We start from the raw sequence: 23,752 nt of genomic DNA, 5'->3' as shown, positions 1-23,752 counted from the left end.
AAATCTTTATAATATGACATATCATTTAAAATATAAATAAATAAGCATAATTGCTCATACATATACTTGAATAAAATTAAAATAAAATATAAAATCTAGGCATCACCAGCAAAAAAAAATCTTTGCCCGCTGGTGAGAGTTGCAAAACAGTAAAAGAAAAACCTAGTATTTCGAAATAATGCAGAAAGTTGAAGTTAAATTTAACTAATAATTACAAAATTTTATAACAGCAGAATCATAAAAATGAAACAAATATTGTGCAATAATTCGATACAATACTTGCAAACTTTGAATGAATTCTACAAACCATGGCATATCTTGTTATTGTTTATCTATGTATAAATAATATAATAAAGGAAAGAATTGTCTTATACACGTAGGGGATATGAAATTAGGGTAACCGTCCACTGGAACCGTATTCAACCGATCCGTTCGTCCGTTGGATCGAACGAATCTGCCGGCCGTTGATTCGGCCAAACACGGTCGTCCATTGGAACCGTTTTCGTCAGTCTAGTTGAGTAGTTGGCTGGTTGCCAGAAAGTGAAGTGGCAAGCTAGTTAGTAGGCAAAGACATTCTTTTGTGTGTGTTGACTCACAAACATAATAAAAAAGATTTATGAATCAATACAAGTTCAAAAAATCTGGTGTGGCGCACTCACACAACTTTCCTTGCCGTTATGAGAATTGATCACCTGACGCTAGTGTTCTCGCGCATCTCAAGTCTACTATTCAAAGATTTGAGCCAGCTGGTGACAGGGCAATAACGCTGGAGACACACATGAGGTCTGCTATCTCTCCATAGTGAATGATTTGATAGAATCAACAGTTGCCAACAGTTTGCGATTGGATAATCACATTTTCTCGAATTTCGAGCTTATTTTCAATTTTAGGTGAAAATGTTACTGGACATTGATTGTAGAGATTTTCATGCTCAATCTTTTCCACTCGAAATTTTCTGTTTAAATTGTATATGAAGCCTGATAATTGGGAATCTAAAATCAAACTTTGCATAGATGGGGCGGAGCTCCTGAAATTTTTACAGATATGGGACTTGTATCAGTTGATAGAGCTTATCAATAACTATTTAGGTATGAATTAAATCAAAATCGTTGGAGCCGTTTTTGAGAAAATCGCGAAAAACCCTGTTTATGACAACATTTTCGCCATTTTAGCCGCCATCTTGAATTGCATTTGATCGAAATTGTTCGTGTCTTGTAAGGACTCTAATTTCCAAATTTCAAGTCATTCCGTTGAATGGGTGATGAGATATCGTGTACACAGACACTCATACACACACACACACACACACACACACACACACACACACACACACACACCACACACACACACACACACACACACACACACACACACACACACATATATATATATATATATATATATATATTATATATATATATATATATATATATACAGACCAATACCCAAAACCACTTTTTGGACTCAGGGACCTTGAAACGTATAGAAATTTAGAAATTGGGGTACCTTAATTTTTTTCGGTAAGCAATACTTTCCTTACCTATGGTAATAGGGCAAGCAAAGTAAAAACAAAAACAAACAAGACTGTGAAACAATGTTGAGGTTAGGATGATGTTGTCTCAGCTCGACTTCGGACGGATAGAGCCGGAAAATCCCATTCAATTCGGATCGAAAACTTGATCGGCCGGAGACAGCCGTGCACGGACGTATGAACCTGTTGCAATGGACGAGCATCTATAGCTTTCTTTGTTGGGGGATCGTTCGGACGAGTTCGGTAGTTTTCGGCCGATGCTAGTTCGGACGAAATCGGTTCAAGTGGACGGCCCACCTAACCCTGATCAATCTGTAATATAATAAAGGAAAGAATTGGCTAATACACGTAGGGGATAGGAAATTTGCGAATAACGCATCATCACGTCTCAACTACTTAACTGATTAACTTGACATTTTGCATATACATTCTTAATTAACCGAGGATGGTTATAGGCCTATTTTCAATTCTTCAAGATTTCTGTAGGTCAAGTTTTTTAAGTAGACCCTTGCGGAGCACGGGTTACTTGCTGGTCGTCACGAAAGATACAAGATATGCCATGGTTTGTAGAATTTATTCTAAGTTTGAAAGTTTTGTATCAAATTATGGTTTTGTGTATCAAGTTGAGATGATACTGTATCATGTGTTTTGATACTGTATCATGTGTTTTGATACTGTACCATGTGCTTTGATACTGTATCATTTGTTTTGATACTGTATCATGTGTTTTGATACTGTATCATGTGTTTTGATACTGTATCATGTGTTTTGATACTGTATCATTTTTTTTGATACTGTATCATGTGTTTTGATACTGTATCATGTATGGTGATTCTGAACCTGTAGCAATCTGTGATGACTACAGCTGAGTATCAGTGGTAGTTGAAGATTCATATTTTTTATGAATCAGGTGTTAATTAAGATAATAATTTATTACTTGAACGTTTCAAATCTAAAAGTTTTATTGCCTACTTTTTGAATCCAGTGACTATTTTTCTTTAGTTTTCAAGTATTATTTTGAAAAGAAAACTCGTTCATTATGTCTATGAACGCTTTCGACTATTTATTGTTTGGTATTATAATAATTTAGTAAAATTTTAATTTATATTAGCTTGAGATCGGATTTTAGTTTAAGTAGTGTTTTGAATGTTTTGGTTTTATTTGTAGGCCTAGTTGAGGTTATGATATAAAATGTGTTTTTTTAAAGCTACATAAATAACAACTGGTAATATTGAGATTGTTTTAGTTTAAGTAGTGTTTTGAATGTTTTGGTTTTTTTGTAGGCCTAGTTCAGGTTATGATATACATTTTTTTTTGTTTAAAGCTACATAAATAACAACTGGTAATAACACGGGTTAAGACAGCCGTGTCCCTTCATGGTTTTAATTTTAATAAATTATCCGGTGGTTTGAAACCCACCTAAAACTGTAGGTTAATTAATTTCTCATCATCCGCCTCATTACCCATGCACAAGCCTAGAGCTCATGTGGGCATCACCCTCAGCAAAAAAAAATTCCTCAACTTATCAAACTTACAAAATAATTTTTTGTGATAGCTAATCATTTTGGTATGTTATTTATTTGTGGTATTTATTTATGGTATTTATATGGTTTAAAAGTGCACTGGTTTCATCTACTGTAAAAAATGGTATCAATATTTAATACTATAGAAACGTTGTTGACACTACAAATCGTATTATGTTCTTTCTGTCATTTAAGCATTAAGACTTTTTGGAAACTTATTTATTAGTTTCATAGTTTTTCTGTTGGAATAACTGGCTGATGAAGTTTTCAATAGATTGACCTTTTTAAGAAGCATCTTCTAATATCCAATATCTCTATCAATTCCTGGATAGATCGCGTCAGTTAGTATATTTAAAGCTGCGTACACATATTCGCGCTTCCAACCCGCACCGAGCACGCTCCTCCCTCGTACCACCATCGAACCACAGTCGCTCCGCCCACGCACCCATCATGAACGTTAAGGAAGATGTTAGATATATATATATATATATATATATATATATATATATATATATATATATATATATATATATATATATATATATATATATATATATATATATATATATATATATATATATATATATATATATATATATATATATATATATATATATATATATATATATATATATATATATATATATATATATATATATATATATATATATATATATATATATATATATATATATATATATATATATATATATATATATATATATATATATATATATATATATATATATATATATATATATATATATATATATATATATATATATATATATATATATATATATATATATATATATATATATATATATATATATATATATATATATATATATATATATATATATATATATATATATATATATATATATATATATATATATATATATATATATATATATATATATATATATATATATATATATATATATATATATATATATATATATATATATATATATATATATATATATATATATATATATATATATATATATATATATATATATATATATATATATATATATATATATATATATATATATATATATATATATATATATATATATATATATATATATATATATATATATATATATATATATATATATATATATATATATATATATATATATATATATATATATATATATATATATATATATATATATATATATATATATATATATATATATATATATATATATATATATATATATATATATATATATATATATATATATATATATATATATATATATATATATATATATATATATATATATATATATATATATATATATATATATATATATATATATATATATATATATATATATATATATATATATATATATATATATATATATATATATATATATATATATATATATATATATATATATATATATATATATATATATATATATATATATATATATATATATATATATATATATATATATATATATATATATATATATATATATATATATATATATATATATATATATATATATATATATATATATATATATATATATATATATATATATATATATATATATATATATATATATATATATATATATATATATATATATATATATATATATATATATATATATATATATATATATATATATATATATATATATATATATATATATATATATATATATATATATATATATATATATATATATATATATATATATATATATATATATATATATATATATATATATATATATATATATATATATATATATATATATATATATATATATATATATATATATATATATATATATATATATATATATATATATATATATATATATATATATATATATATATATATATATATATATATATATATATATATATATATATATATATATATATATATATATATATATATATATATATATATATATATATATATATATATATATATATATATATATATATATATATATATATATATATATATATATATATATATATATATATATATATATATATATATATATATATATATATATATATATATATATATATATATATATATATATATATATATATATATATATATATATATATATATATATATATATATATATATATATATATATATATATATATATATATATATATATATATATATATATATATATATATATATATATATATATATATATATATATATATATATATATATATATATATATATATATATATATATATATATATATATATATATATATATATATATATATATATATATATATATATATATATATATATATATATATATATATATATATATATATATATATATATATATATATATATATATATATATATATATATATATATATATATATATATATATATATATATATATATATATATATATATATATATATATATATATATATATATATATATATATATATATATATATATATATATATATATATATATATATATATATATATATATATATATATATATATATATATATATATATATATATATATATATATATATATATATATATATATATATATATATATATATATATATATATATATATATATATATATATATATATATATATATATATATATATATATATATATATATATATATATATATATATATATATATATATATATATATATATATATATATATATATATATATATATATATATATATATATATATATATATATATATATATATATATATATATATATATATATATATATATATATATATATATATATATATATATATATATATATATATATATATATATATATATATATATATATATATATATATATATATATATATATATATATATATATATATATATATATATATATATATATATATATATATATATATATATATATATATATATATATATATATATATATATATATATATATATATATATATATATATATATATATATATATATATATATATATATATATATATATATATATATATATATATATATATATATATATATATATATATATATATATATATATATATATATATATATATATATATATATATATATATATATATATATATATATATATATATATATATATATATATATATATATATATATATATATATATATATATATATATATATATATATATATATATATATATATATATATATATATATATATATATATATATATATATATATATATATATATATATATATATATATATATATATATATATATATATATATATATATATATATATATATATATATATATATATATATATATATATATATATATATATATATATATATATATATATATATATATATATATATATATATATATATATATATATATATATATATATATATATATATATATATATATATATATATATATATATATATATATATATATATATATATATATATATATATATATATATATATATATATATATATATATATATATATATATATATATATATATATATATATATATATATATATATATATATATATATATATATATATATATATATATATATATATATATATATATATATATATATATATATATATATATATATATATATATATATATATATATATATATATATATATATATATATATATATATATATATATATATATATATATATATATATATATATATATATATATATATATATATATATATATATATATATATATATATATATATATATATATATATATATATATATATATATATATATATATATATATATATATATATATATATATATATATATATATATATATATATATATATATATATATATATATATATATATATATATATATATATATATATATATATATATATATATATATATATATATATATATATATATATATATATATATATATATATATATATATATATATATATATATATATATATATATATATATATATATATATATATATATATATATATATATATATATATATATATATATATATATATATATATATATATATATATATATATATATATATATATATATATATATATATATATATATATATATATATATATATATATATATATATATATATATATATATATATATATATATATATATATATATATATATATATATATATATATATATATATATATATATATATATATATATATATATATATATATATATATATATATATATATATATATATATATATATATATATATATATATATATATATATATATATATATATATATATATATATATATATATATATATATATATATATATATATATATATATATATATATATATATATATATATATATATATATATATATATATATATATATATATATATATATATATATATATATATATATATATATATATATATATATATATATATATATATATATATATATATATATATATATATATATATATATATATATATATATATATATATATATATATATATATATATATATATATATATATATATATATATATATATATATATATATATATATATATATATATATATATATATATATATATATATATATATATATATATATATATATATATATATATATATATATATATATATATATATATATATATATATATATATATATATATATATATATATATATATATATATATATATATATATATATATATATATATATATATATATATATATATATATATATATATATATATATATATATATATATATATATATATATATATATATATATATATATATATATATATATATATATATATATATATATATATATATATATATATATATATATATATATATATATATATATATATATATATATATATATATATATATATATATATATATATATATATATATATATATATATATATATATATATATATATATATATATATATATATATATATATATATATATATATATATATATATATATATATATATATATATATATATATATATATATATATATATATATATATATATATATATATATATATATATATATATATATATATATATATATATATATATATATATATATATATATATATATATATATATATATATATATATATATATATATATATATATATATATATATATATATATATATATATATATATATATATATATATATATATATATATATATATATATATATATATATATATATATATATATATATATATATATATATATATATATATATATATATATATATATATATATATATATATATATATATATATATATATATATATATATATATATATATATATATATATATATATATATATATATATATATATATATATATATATATATATATATATATATATATATATATATATATATATATATATATATATATATATATATATATATATATATATATATATATATATATATATATATATATATATATATATATATATATATATATATATATATATATATATATATATATATATATATATATATATATATATATATATATATATATATATATATATATATATATATATATATATATATATATATATATATATATATATATATATATATATATATATATATATATATATATATATATATATATATATATATATATATATATATATATATATATATATATATATATATATATATATATATATATATATATATATATATATATATATATATATATATATATATATATATATATATATATATATATATATATATATATATATATATATATATATATATATATATATATATATATATATATATATATATATATATATATATATATATATATATATATATATATATATATATATATATATATATATATATATATATATATATATATATATATATATATATATATATATATATATATATATATATATATATATATATATATATATATATATATATATATATATATATATATATATATATATATATATATATATATATATATATATATATATATATATATATATATATATATATATATATATATATATATATATATATATATATATATATATATATATATATATATATATATATATATATATATATATATATATATATATATATATATATATATATATATATATATATATATATATATATATATATATATATATATATATATATATATATATATATATATATATATATATATATATATATATATATATATATATATATATATATATATATATATATATATATATATATATATATATATATATATATATATATATATATATATATATATATATATATATATATATATATATATATATATATATATATATATATATATATATATATATATATATATATATATATATATATATATATATATATATATATATATATATATATATATATATATATATATATATATATATATATATATATATATATATATATATATATATATATATATATATATATATATATATATATATATATATATATATATATATATATATATATATATATATATATATATATATATATATATATATATATATATATATATATATATATATATATATATATATATATATATATATATATATATATATATATATATATATATATATATATATATATATATATATATATATATATATATATATATATATATATATATATATATATATATATATATATATATATATATATATATATATATATATATATATATATATATATATATATATATATATATATATATATATATATATATATATATATATATATATATATATATATATATATATATATATATATATATATATATATATATATATATATATATATATATATATATATATATATATATATATATATATATATATATATATATATATATATATATATATATATATATATATATATATATATATATATATATATATATATATATATATATATATATATATATATATATATATATATATATATATATATATATATATATATATATATATATATATATATATATATATATATATATATATATATATATATATATATATATATATATATATATATATATATATATATATATATATATATATATATATATATATATATATATATATATATATATATATATATATATATATATATATATATATATATATATATATATATATATATATATATATATATATATATATATATATATATATATATATATATATATATATATATATATATATATATATATATATATATATATATATATATATATATATATATATATATATATATATATATATATATATATATATATATATATATATATATATATATATATATATATATATATATATATATATATATATATATATATATATATATATATATATATATATATATATATATATATATATATATATATATATATATATATATATATATATATATATATATATATATATATATATATATATATATATATATATATATATATATATATATATATATATATATATATATATATATATATATATATATATATATATATATATATATATATATATATATATATATATATATATATATATATATATATATATATATATATATATATATATATATATATATATATATATATATATATATATATATATATATATATATATATATATATATATATATATATATATATATATATATATATATATATATATATATATATATATATATATATATATATATATATATATATATATATATATATATATATATATATATATATATATATATATATATATATATATATATATATATATATATATATATATATATATATATATATATATATATATATATATATATATATATATATATATATATATATATATATATATATATATATATATATATATATATATATATATATATATATATATATATATATATATATATATATATATATATATATATATATATATATATATATATATATATATATATATATATATATATATATATATATATATATATATATATATATATATATATATATATATATATATATATATATATATATATATATATATATATATATATATATATATATATATATATATATATATATATATATATATATATATATATATATATATATATATATATATATATATATATATATATATATATATATATATATATATATATATATATATATATATATATATATATATATATATATATATATATATATATATATATATATATATATATATATATATATATATATATATATATATATATATATATATATATATATATATATATATATATATATATATATATATATATATATATATATATATATATATATATATATATATATATATATATATATATATATATATATATATATATATATATATATATATATATATATATATATATATATATATATATATATATATATATATATATATATATATATATATATATATATATATATATATATATATATATATATATATATATATATATATATATATATATATATATATATATATATATATATATATATATATATATATATATATATATATATATATATATATATATATATATATATATATATATATATATATATATATATATATATATATATATATATATATATATATATATATATATATATATATATATATATATATATATATATATATATATATATATATATATATATATATATATATATATATATATATATATATATATATATATATATATATATATATATATATATATATATATATATATATATATATATATATATATATATATATATATATATATATATATATATATATATATATATATATATATATATATATATATATATATATATATATATATATATATATATATATATATATATATATATATATATATATATATATATATATATATATATATATATATATATATATATATATATATATATATATATATATATATATATATATATATATATATATATATATATATATATATATATATATATATATATATATATATATATATATATATATATATATATATATATATATATATATATATATATATATATATATATATATATATATATATATATATATATATATATATATATATATATATATATATATATATATATATATATATATATATATATATATATATATATATATATATATATATATATATATATATATATATATCGTTTGAGCCGTTTTCGAGAAAACCGTGAAAAACATGGTTTTTTAGTAATTATCCGCCATTTTTTCCGCCATTTTGAATTCAATTTTATTGAATTTCTTATTGTAGGATCCTCATGGAATAAGGACCTTAAGTTCAAGTCAATCGGTTAATTAGGAATGGAGTTATCGTGTTCACACACACACACACAGACCAACACCCAAAAATCATGTTTTTAGACTCAGGGGACCTTGAAACGTATAGAAAACTTGAAATTAGGGTACCTTATTTTTTGGAAAGCAATACTTTCCTTACCTATGGTAATAGGGCAAGGAAAGTAAAAACAAAAACATACAAGACTGTGAAACAATGTTGAGGTTAGGATGATGTTGTCTCAGCTCGACTTCGGCCGGATAGAGCCGGAAAATCCCATTCAATTCGGATCGAAAACTTGATCGGCCGGAGACAGCCGTGAACGATGTTGCAATGGACGAGCATCTATAGTTTGTTTTCTTTGTTGGGGGATCGTTCGGACGAGTTCGGTTGTTTTCGGCCGATGCTAGTTCGGACGAAATCGGTTCAAGTGGACGGCCCACCTAACCCTGATCAATCTGTAATATAATAAAGGAAAGAACTGGCTTATACAGGTAGGGGATAGGAAATTCACGAATGACGCATCATCACGTCTCAACTACTCAACTCATTAACTTGACATTTTGCATATACATTCTTAATTTACCGAGGATGGTTATAGGCCTATTTTGAATTCTTCAAGATTTCTGTAGGTCAAGTTTTTAATCGGACCCTTGCGGAGCACGGGTTACTTGCTAGTCGTCACGAAAGATACAATAGTTGAAGATATGCCATGGTTTGTAGAATTTATTCTAAGTTTGAAAGTTCTGTATCAAATTATGGTTTTGTGTATCAAGTTGAGATGATACTGTATCATGTGTTTTGATACTGTATCATGTGTTTTGATACTGTATCATGTGTTTTGATACTGTATCATGTGTTTTGATACTGTATCATGTGTTTTGATACTGTATCATGTATGGTGATTCTGAACCTGTAGCAATCTGTGATGACTACAGCTGAGTATCAGTGGTAGTTAAAGATTCATATTTTTTATGAATCAGGTGTCAATTAAGATAATAATTCATTACTTGAACGTTTCAAATATGAAAATTTTATTGCCTACTTTTTGAATCCAGTGACTGACTATTTTTCTTTAGTTTTCAAGTAGACTATTAATTTTGAAAAGAAAACTGGTTCATTATGTCTATGAACGCATTCGACTATTTATTGTTTGGTATTATAATAATTTAGTAAAATTTGAATTTATATTAGCTTGAGATCAGATTTTAGTTTAAGTAGTGTTTTTAATGTTTTGGTTTTTTTTGTAGGCCTAGTTGAGGTTATGATATAAAATTTGTTTTGTTTAAGGCTACATAAATAACAACTGGTAATATTGAGATCGGATTTTAGTTTAAGTAGTGTTTTGAATGTTTTGGATTTTTTTTGTAAGCCTAGTTGAGGTTATGATTTAAAATTTGGTTTGTTTAAAGCTACATAAATAACAACTGGTAATAACTCGGGTTAAGACAGCCGTTTCTCTTCATGGTTTCAATTTTTAATAAATTATCCGGTGGTTTGAAACCTACCTAAAACTGTAGGTTCATTAATTTCTCATTATCATCCGCCTCATTACCCATGCACAAGCCTAGAGCTCATGTGGGCATCACCCTCAGCAAAAAAAATTTCCTTAACTTATCAAACTTACAAAATAATTGTTTGTGATAGCTAATCATTTTGGTATGGTTTAAAAGTGCACTGGTTTCATCTACTGTAAAAAATGGTATCAATATGTTAATACTATAGAAACGTTGTTGACACTAGAAATCGTATTATGTTCTTTCTGTAATTTAAGCATTAGGACTTTTTGGAAACTTATTTATTAGTTTTATAGTTTTTCTGTTGGAATATCTGGCTGATGAAGTTTTCAATAGATTGACTTTTTTAAGAAGCATCTTCCAATATCCAATCTCTCTATCCATTCCTGGATAGATCGTGTCAGTTAGTATATTTAAGATGCGTTAGTAAATCTGTTATTATAATAAGAAAACAAAGATATTGTCAAATTTCACTAAAAATTTATTAAAAACTTTAAAACAGAACCATGGCTGTACAGCTGATGATGCGTTGGTTAACTGCGTGAAACCATTGTTCTGTTTTAAAGTTTTTAATAAATTTTTAGTGAAATTTGACAATATCTTTGTTTTCTTATGGAGAGATTACACAACATCACCATCAATTCTACTAATCTGTTATTAGGTTATGTTTATTGCTCCGCCTTTATAGATTCTATTCAATTGAACATAGCTTATCATACACATGATTAACATATTTTTGTGGCTTGGTGCAAAAACTACCAATGTCAATTTTTTTTCAAAAATGAGTTAAATACACTAATATCAATTATTTTTAGTTCCAGAAGTGCCAATGTCCCATCTCAAAGCAATAAAATGTTATACAATGTCATGATTGTCTACCAATTGTCAATGTCAATTTGTTTACCAATCTCAGAGTGTTAAAATTACCAATAAAGACATATGTTTTTAGATTGGCATTCATACTCCGTGCCATAACTACCTACCAATGTCGACTTCTGCACTTCTAGCACTCGCATTTCCGTATCGAAATGCCGTAGTTGGAAAATACAAGGTGAACTTTCAAGCTGATTTGTGAGAAATTTTGACATAGGTAGTTCTTGCACAAAGCCACAGATTTGTTTGTCAAGTTTCGTTTAATCTAATAGAATCAATAAGAACTGAAAAATAAACATTTTTTTTTAATAACTTGATGTAAACGCAGCTTTAGTATCTCAAGAAGCGTTAATAATTTTGAAAAAAATCTCAATTAATTTTTAAAATGTTTTTGATTTTGTTGTGTTGCAGACGCCGTGGTTGAAGACGAGAAGACAAGTACAGCTGAATTGCTGTACACGCTAACTGACAACGCGGAATCAGCTGATGTGACGTCCCAATCAGCTGACAATGCAGCTGTTGCCGCTTCAGCTGTTTCTCCTTCGGACCAGTCAAAGCCGTTGACAGAAAACCCCCAAGTTCTTCAGGGTGAGCTTTTTTGTCTGTCTTTGTTTGTTTATCTCTGTTTTGAAGTTCTGCATTGGTACAAACTTTTACAAAGTTCACAAACGATTTGGCACTGGTGTAGTGTGTGAAAAGGATAGACCTATATGTTTTGTCGAATGATGGATAAGGATAGCAACACCAATGTTAATCAAATACTGGCATAACGTAGACCTCACTATAGTATATTTTTCTGCTAGCTTCTGTATCAATTTTGTTATCTGTATCATTTTTTTCTGCCAGTTGTGTATCTTTTACGGTTAGCTTCTGTATCATTCACGTTTTTCTGGTGTTTTATGTATCATTTATGTTATCTGTATCATCATTCACAGTTTGTGAAAAGGATAGCGCTATCTGCTTTGTGGAATGATAGACAAGGATAGCAACACCAATCGTAATCGAATACAGCTGTTATAACGTGGACCTCACTATAGTATATTTTATCTGCTGGTTTAAGATAAGATAAGATAAGATTCTTTATTTCGCAACCAATTTACAACAACAGTACAGCGCACAAAACTAAAAAAAAAGATAGCAAATAAGAATAATAAAAAACAATACTTAAGAGAACTTTTTAACCGAATAAATATGAAACTTGCTGATAATACTAATTGTATTAATTCTCATTATAGGATGATGAAATGTAATCTAGCACAGCTACACTGTTTTACAAAAATACACCATAATTAATGCATGAAATAAAATACTGCATGCAAAGACCTTGATAACAAGGTCACGTTCGCATTGCAGGAGCATCACTGAACAGAACTAAAGGACAGTTCAAAACAAGCAAAACTTAACTTAATAAATAATAATGACAATAGATAAAATATATTAAAGTTGAGAAAATAAATACAATAAAATATAATAAGAACTAAAAAATACAAAAAAAATCTATCCTGAATATAATTCAAAAACAAAAGTACTGATAAAAATCGAGGTAGTCAGGCCAGTTGTGTATCTTTTACGGTTAGCTTCTGTATCATTCATAGTTTGTGAAAAGGATAGCGCTGTCTGCTTTGTGGAATGATAGACAAGGATAGCAACACCAATGGTAATCGAATACAGTCATTATAACGTGGACCTCACTATAGTATATTTCTCTGCTAGTTTCTGTGTCATTTTTTTCTGTCATTTGTGTATCATTTACGGAGGTTGTGTATCATTTTTGCTGCTAGTTGTGTATCATTTACGGTTAATTTCTGCATAGAGAAACAATAGCATTAGTAGATATCCCATGATATAGGGCGTTTATGTCGCAACTTTTACTGTTATCTCAGGCCAATTACTGTCGATTATTGTCGATTTTTACTGTTTTGACCAGGTAAGAGTGTATGAACGGCACAATATGAGAGACTACCAGCGTCATAAAGCTTCACAGGGAAGAACTACATGGAATATCAGCTTGAGATAACAGTAAAAGTTGCGACATAAACGCCCTATATCATGGGATATCTACTTACGCTATTGTTACTCTATGGTTTCTGTATCATTTTCGCTGCTAGTTGTGTATCATTTACGATCGTTGTGTATCATTTGGCAGGACTAGAGGAAGACCTCGAGGAGTTGGACGTGTTTGTGTGCGGACTTTGTCATACGGTGTTCCACTTTGTCGAGCAATTCCAAGAGCACCGAGCCAGGGTGCAGTGCCGGGGCACCTCTACATTCAAAGCTAGCTTGTCGGTGAGTTGGCCGAACCACAAGTTGTTCGAAAATTGTATTAATTTATCGGGGCTGAGAGAAAGTGATCGAAAATTTTGTAAATAAAATCATTTGGGCCAAGAGAAAATATTTGAAAACTTTGTAAACTCATCTTTGCAGGAAGAAAATAGCATTTGTTGTTAAGGGAGTGATCACACCATAGTGAAAACACCTTAGACCAGTTATAGAGTAGACACGCTGGGAAGTCTAGCCTTGAAGCCAACATCTACTGCCATATCTCCAAATCGTGACGTCATTATCGGATAGAAAACTTTCAGATTGTTTCTATTTCAGAAGGATGTAAATTATTATTCATTAAAATGGTAAGCTCCAGCTGCGCTCCCGTTGAAATAGACACAATCTGCTATGGGAAACAATGTAAACAAACTCTACAGAAAAGTTTTCTATCTGATGTTGACGTCACGAGTTGGTGATATGGCAGTAGATGTTGGCTTCATAGACTTTCAGTATAAATATACAATAGGCCGTGTCTATTCTATAACTGGTCTAAGAAAAAGATAGCGTAAAATTTCCCATGGTATAGGGTGTCTATGTTGCAAATGTGAGTGTTAACTGAAGCCGATAGTCCTAGTAGTTGTTTTTGGTGAAGCTATGTGACGCTGGTAGTCTCTCATACTGTGCCCTTCTTACACTCTTACACTCCCAACAACACACTAATAATAGACAGTGTATAGGGTGTCTATGTTGCAAATGTGAGTGTTAACTGAAGCCGATAGTCGTAGTAGTTGTTTTTGGTGAAGCTATGTGACGCTGGTAGTCTCTCATACTGTGCCCTTCTAACACTCTTACACTCCCAACAACACACTAATAATAGACAGTGTATAGGGTGTCTATGTTGCAAATGTGAGTGTTAACTGAAGCCGATAGTCCTAGTAGTTGTTTTTGGTGAAGCTATGTGACGCTGGTAGTCTCTCATACTGTGCCCTTCTTACACTTTTACACTCCCAACAACACACTAATAATAGACAGTGTATAGGGTGTCTATGTTGCAAATGTGAGTGTTAACTGAAGCCGATAGTCCTAGTAGTGTTTTTGGTGAAGCTATGTGACGCTGGTAGTCTCTCATACTGTGCCTTCTTACACTCCCAACAACACACTAATAATAGACAGTGTATAGGGTGTCTATGTTGCAAATGTGAGTGTTAACTGAAGCCGATAGTCCTAGTAGTTGTTTTTGGTGGAGCTATGTGACGCTGCTAGTCTCTCATACTGTGCCCTTCTTACACTCCCAACAACACACTAATAATAGACAGTGTATAGGGTGTCTATGTTGCAAATGTGAGTGTTAACTGAAGCCGATAGTCCTAGTAGTTGTTTTTGGTGGAGCTATGTGATGATGGTAGTCTCTCATACTGTGCCCTTCTTACACTCTTACACTCCCAACAACACACTAATAATAGACAGTGTATAGGGTGTCTATGTTGCAAATGTGAGTGTTAACTGAAGCCGATAGTCCTAGTAGTTGTTTTTGGTGAAGCTATGTGACGCTGGTAGTCTCTCATACTGTGCCCTTCTTACACTCTTACACTCCCAACAACACACTAATAATAGACAGTGTATAGGGTGTCTATGTTGCAAATGTGAGTGTTAACTGAAGCCGATAGTCCTAGTAGTTGTTTTTGGTGAAGCTATGTGACGCTGGTAGTCTCTCATACTGTGCCCTTCTTACACTCTTACACTCCCAACAACACACTAATAATAGACAGTGTATAGGGTGTCTATGTTGCAAATGTGAGTGTTAACTGAAGCTGATAGTCCTAGTAGTTGTTTTTGGTGAAGCTATGTGACGCTGGTAGTCTCTCATACTGTGCCCTTCTTACACTCTTACACTCCCAACAACACACTAATAATAGACAGTGTATAGGGTGTCTATGTTGCAAATGTGAGTGTTAACTGAAGCCGATAGTCCTAGTAGTTGTTTTTGGTGAAGCTATGTGACGCTGGTAGTCTCTCATACTGTGCCCTTCTTACACTCTTACACTCCCAACAACACACTAATAATAGACAGTGTATAGGGTGTCTATGTTGCAAATGTGAGTGTTAACTGAAGCCGATAGTCCTAGTAGTTGTTTTTGGTGAAGCTATGTGACGCTGGTAGTCTCTCATACTGTGCCCTTCTTACACTCTTACACTCCCAACAACACACTAATAAAAGACTGTAGTTGAATGCCTGCTTTCGACCGTAATGATCTGTCTTTGTCTGATGATAGACAAGGATGGCAACACCAATATTGATCAAATACTGTCATTATACTGTGGAATTCTACCATACCATTGCCAAAATATAAACTGAAGAAATGTTGAACGATATGAATTTCTTGTGGCCTTAAACTTGGTTCTGACATGTAAAGAGTGTTTGTATTTTTTAATCCATAGTGGTAGTCTAATCTATATCAGTTTGTTGTTTCTTTTTATTACTATACAATGTTTTTTGTGGTTCCAGGAGTCGAAACCCCACGTGTGGGCCTTCTTACTATGGAAAAATGCACAGACTAAAATTCTAGGTAAGTCAACATTTATTTGCTCTACTATTTCAAGTGCTATTTACCACGGGCAAAAATGTTTTTCCGGCTCTCAATCTTTTCTAGTCCTCGGCCTACGGCCTCGGACTTGAAAACCGATTTCGAGCCGGAAAAATATAATTTTCTACTGTAGGTGCGAAATATACTTTAATAATCAGACATCTTTATTCATTAGATTAAGGAATGTCCTTCCTATCTATCAATTAAGAATGGTATTCTTGGCACTGATACAGTCAATTATCTGCTATGGTATTGTATCCTGGGGAAGTTGTGGGAGTTTAATTTTGCAACCTCTCATAATTCTTTATAAAAGAATAATAAAAATATGTTTAAAGAGACCCATAAGATATCCAACCGAAGTATTGTATAGAGAATTTGGCGTTTTTAGTGTTGATACCCTATTTGAAATAAATCTTTTGAAGTTTGTGTATTTAAGACGTTCAGAGTTTCCAGTTATGGATGAACATGTATATTCCACTCGTCGAAATCTTGCTAATAAATTAAAAGAACCCTTCACAAGAAGTAGAGTGGCCTCCTTACATGCTTTTGCTAAGGGACCACGACTTTTCAATAAACTGCAATCAGATATATCAGATGCACCCAGTTACAATTTCTTCTATGAAGAAAAACGTTTAATAGAGGTGTAATATTATTTACATTTTTTTGCTGTCTTCATTCAAATGTAATTTATTGTTAAAGATTCATAATCCCATCTTGTGAAAAGCACACTGATTATTGTATAAAATTTACTTTATTGTTTGATACCTCAAAATTGTTATTGTATTATAATTAAGTTGACTCAACTAGAGAGCGAGACATCCCTCAACACAGGTTTAGCCTAAAGAGGGATGCACTGTGGTTTTTTCTGTTACATGCTTAATATTATTATCTATGTTCAATTATTATGCTTAAGGTATGTATTTGTATTACCAATTGTAATGTTCAACCATTATGTTTAATGTATGTATTTGTATTACCAATTATTGTAAAAATGCAGTGAAATAAACGAATTATTATTAAAAAAAATTATTATTATTAGACTACATTAGACTACAATACTACCAGTTCAAAAACATCCAACATTTTTGAAAGGTATCTTTCCATAAGCTCATCAAATGCGGTTTTATACGATGAAATAATAATAATCTTTGTAAAATATACGTCAATTAGGTATTTTCCAAATAACTACAATATTTCTAAAGTTTTTAATTCATTGTGATATACATTCTGTGATTCATTTAATAAAATCAACCTTCAAAATTCAAAATTTTCAAATCATTATTCCTGGACCGAAAATCGAGTGACGAAACAGTGTGTGAACCTAATATATTAAGATGTAATTGAATATTATAAATATCTTGACAATGACTCATACAATCGTGTAATTGTTCTTGGACAAATAATTCTATTCTATTCTTAACTTTTGAACAAAATTAACATTTTATCAAAATTTTTGGAGAGAAATAATACAGGCTCAGCCTAGTTTTTCCTCCAGTGTCATAATTGTATTATTATAGTGTTTTATACAATAAATCAATTTTCTTTCAATTTCAATTTCAATTCAATTTATTTCCATCAAAAAAAATACATCAATAAAACATTTACATCTCAATTCAATAACAAATATTTTCAGGAAATAAATATTCCCCCACATAGACTATTGGTCCGTGTGTGGGGGAAGAATTCCTATCTATAATAACTGTAAAATAAAAAATTCTGCAGAATTCTACCTTAATATTATTCTCACTTAACTATTACAATATTGGAAATATGTTATATAAAGAAAAATAAATATAAACTATTAATAATTTTTTTTTTTAATAAACAGAGCATGATGTCGTGGGTTTCTTTTATTAAAGACTTGGTATTAAGTGAATGAATGAATGAAATGAATAAATAAATGATTTTGAATTGTGAATTAATGTTTGTTTTGTTGGGTGAATTGTAGGTGAGACAGAGAGCTCGTGGATTTTGAATTGTGAATTAATGTTTGTTTTGTTGGGTGAATTGTAGGTGAGACAGAGAGCTCGTGGAAGCTGTATCAGCGCTGGTGCAAGATGACCGATCAGCTGCGGGAGACGTGGATTGCGGCGGGCAGAGACCTGCAGGCCAACAGCTGTGTGGTGCAGCATCTCCAGTCAATCAAGGTCTGTGGTCAATGTTAATCGCCACCATAGAGATGTAAAAGTAGCTGGAGGTGGCAGTTGCTGTGGCAAAAGTGGTCCCTACAGTGAGGTCCACGTTATAATGGCAGTATTTGACTATCATTGGTGTTGCTATTTTTGTCAATCATTCGACAAAGCAGATAGCGCTATCCTTTTCCAGCTCTGCAACGTTGCCTGATCAGTTATAATAATGTAGAAATGTATTTAAACAAAACAACTGCGGAAACGTAGATTGTGTTAGGCAGAGATCTGCAGGCCAACAGCTGTGTCGTGCAGCATCTCTAGTCAATCAAGGTCAATGCTTATCGCCACCATAGAGATGTAAAAGTAGCTGGAGGTGGCAGTTGTTGTAGCAAAAGTGGATCCGTTTTTGTGGGCGACTGTTAAAGAGTGCGTGGTATAGTGAGGTCCACGTTATAATGGCAGTGGATGAATATAGAAGAATAGCGATGCCGATTCTCTGCATTAATTAATTATATTTTTACACTGTCAAAAACAATTGGCATCGTTGTGGACCTAGAAAAGGATAGTACCACCGGCTTTGTCGAATGATAGACAAGGATAGCAAAACCAAAGTTGATCAAATACTGTCATTATAACGTGGACCTCACTATAGCAGTCGTGACCTTGATTGATGTCCCATTAGACCAATGTAAAAACGGTCAAATAATGCATTCCCTTTGGAACATATCAATCTACGATTTACATAGCATCTTCTTAAAAAATCTTATTGAATAAAGTATGGTGTTTTTCAAATTTCAAATATTCCTTCCAAAAACCATGTAAAATTTTAACTCCAAAAAGCTTTTTTCCTGTAATTATGTAAGTAGTTTTACAATTAAAAAATCTGGTGTGGCGCACTCACACAACTTTCCTTGCCGTTATGATTTGATCACCTGACGCTAGTGTTCTCGCGCATCTCAAGTCTACTTATAAACAAATATCCAAGCCAGCTGGTGATAGGACAATAACGTTGGAGACATACGAGGTCTGCTATCTCTTCATAGTGAATCATTTAATAGAATCAACAGTTGCAAACAGTTTGCAATAATTGGATAATCACATTTTCTCGAATTTCGAGCTTATTTTTAATTTTAGGTGAAAATGTTACTGGACATTAATTGTAGAAATGCTCATGCTTAATCTTTTCCACTCGAAATTTTTTGTTTAAATTGTATCTGAAGCCTGTTAATCGAGAATCTAAAATCAAACTCTGCATAGATGGGGCGGTGCTCCTGAAATTTTTACAGATATGGGACTTGTGGCAGTTGATAGAGCTTATCGATGACTATTTTAGGTATGAATTTGATCAAAATCGTTGGAGCCGTTTCCGAGAAAATCACGAAAAACCCTGTTTTTGACAACATTTTTGCCATTTTAGCCGCCATCTTGAATTGCATTTGATCGAAATTGTTCGTGTCGGATCCTTATAGTGAAAGGACCTTAAGTTCCAAATTTCAAGTCATTCCGTTAATTGGGAGATGAGATATCGTGTACACAGACGCACATACACTCATATATATATATATATATATAATATATATATATATATATATATATATATATATATACATACAGACCAATACCCAAAAACCACTTTTTGGACTCAGGGGACCTTGAAACGTATAGAAATTTGGGTACCTTAATTTTTTTCGGAAAGCAATACTTTCCTTACCTATGGTAATAGGGCAAGGAAAGTAAAAAATTAACAAGTAGCCTACAATGTCTTTGCGAATTTGATTTCCTTTCCAATGATGTATACAGTATATATTATAGTATATATTATAGCACGTGAATTTCCGTCC

General features: G+C 21.9%; 1 protein-coding gene across 1 annotated transcript in view; it reads left to right on the top strand.

The window, feature by feature from the left end:
- Positions 1–23,752, top strand: part of LOC111060163 — a 119,017-nt gene that overhangs the window by 42,692 nt on the left and 52,573 nt on the right. Inside the window, exons 7-10 of the mRNA XM_039441131.1 lie at positions 15,347–15,523; positions 17,082–17,221; positions 19,704–19,764; positions 21,796–21,929. Coding sequence (XP_039297065.1) covers positions 15,347–15,523; positions 17,082–17,221; positions 19,704–19,764; positions 21,796–21,929 — 512 coding nt within the window. The remainder of the gene's footprint in view (positions 1–15,346; positions 15,524–17,081; positions 17,222–19,703; positions 19,765–21,795; positions 21,930–23,752) is intronic.

This window comes from Nilaparvata lugens, chromosome 14 (genome assembly GCF_014356525.2).
Source record: "Nilaparvata lugens isolate BPH chromosome 14, ASM1435652v1, whole genome shotgun sequence".
In the NCBI taxonomy this organism is placed as follows: Eukaryota; Metazoa; Arthropoda; class Insecta; order Hemiptera; family Delphacidae; genus Nilaparvata; species Nilaparvata lugens.
Note: the sequence above shows the minus strand (reverse complement) of the source record. Positions and strands in the feature narration are given on the sequence as shown.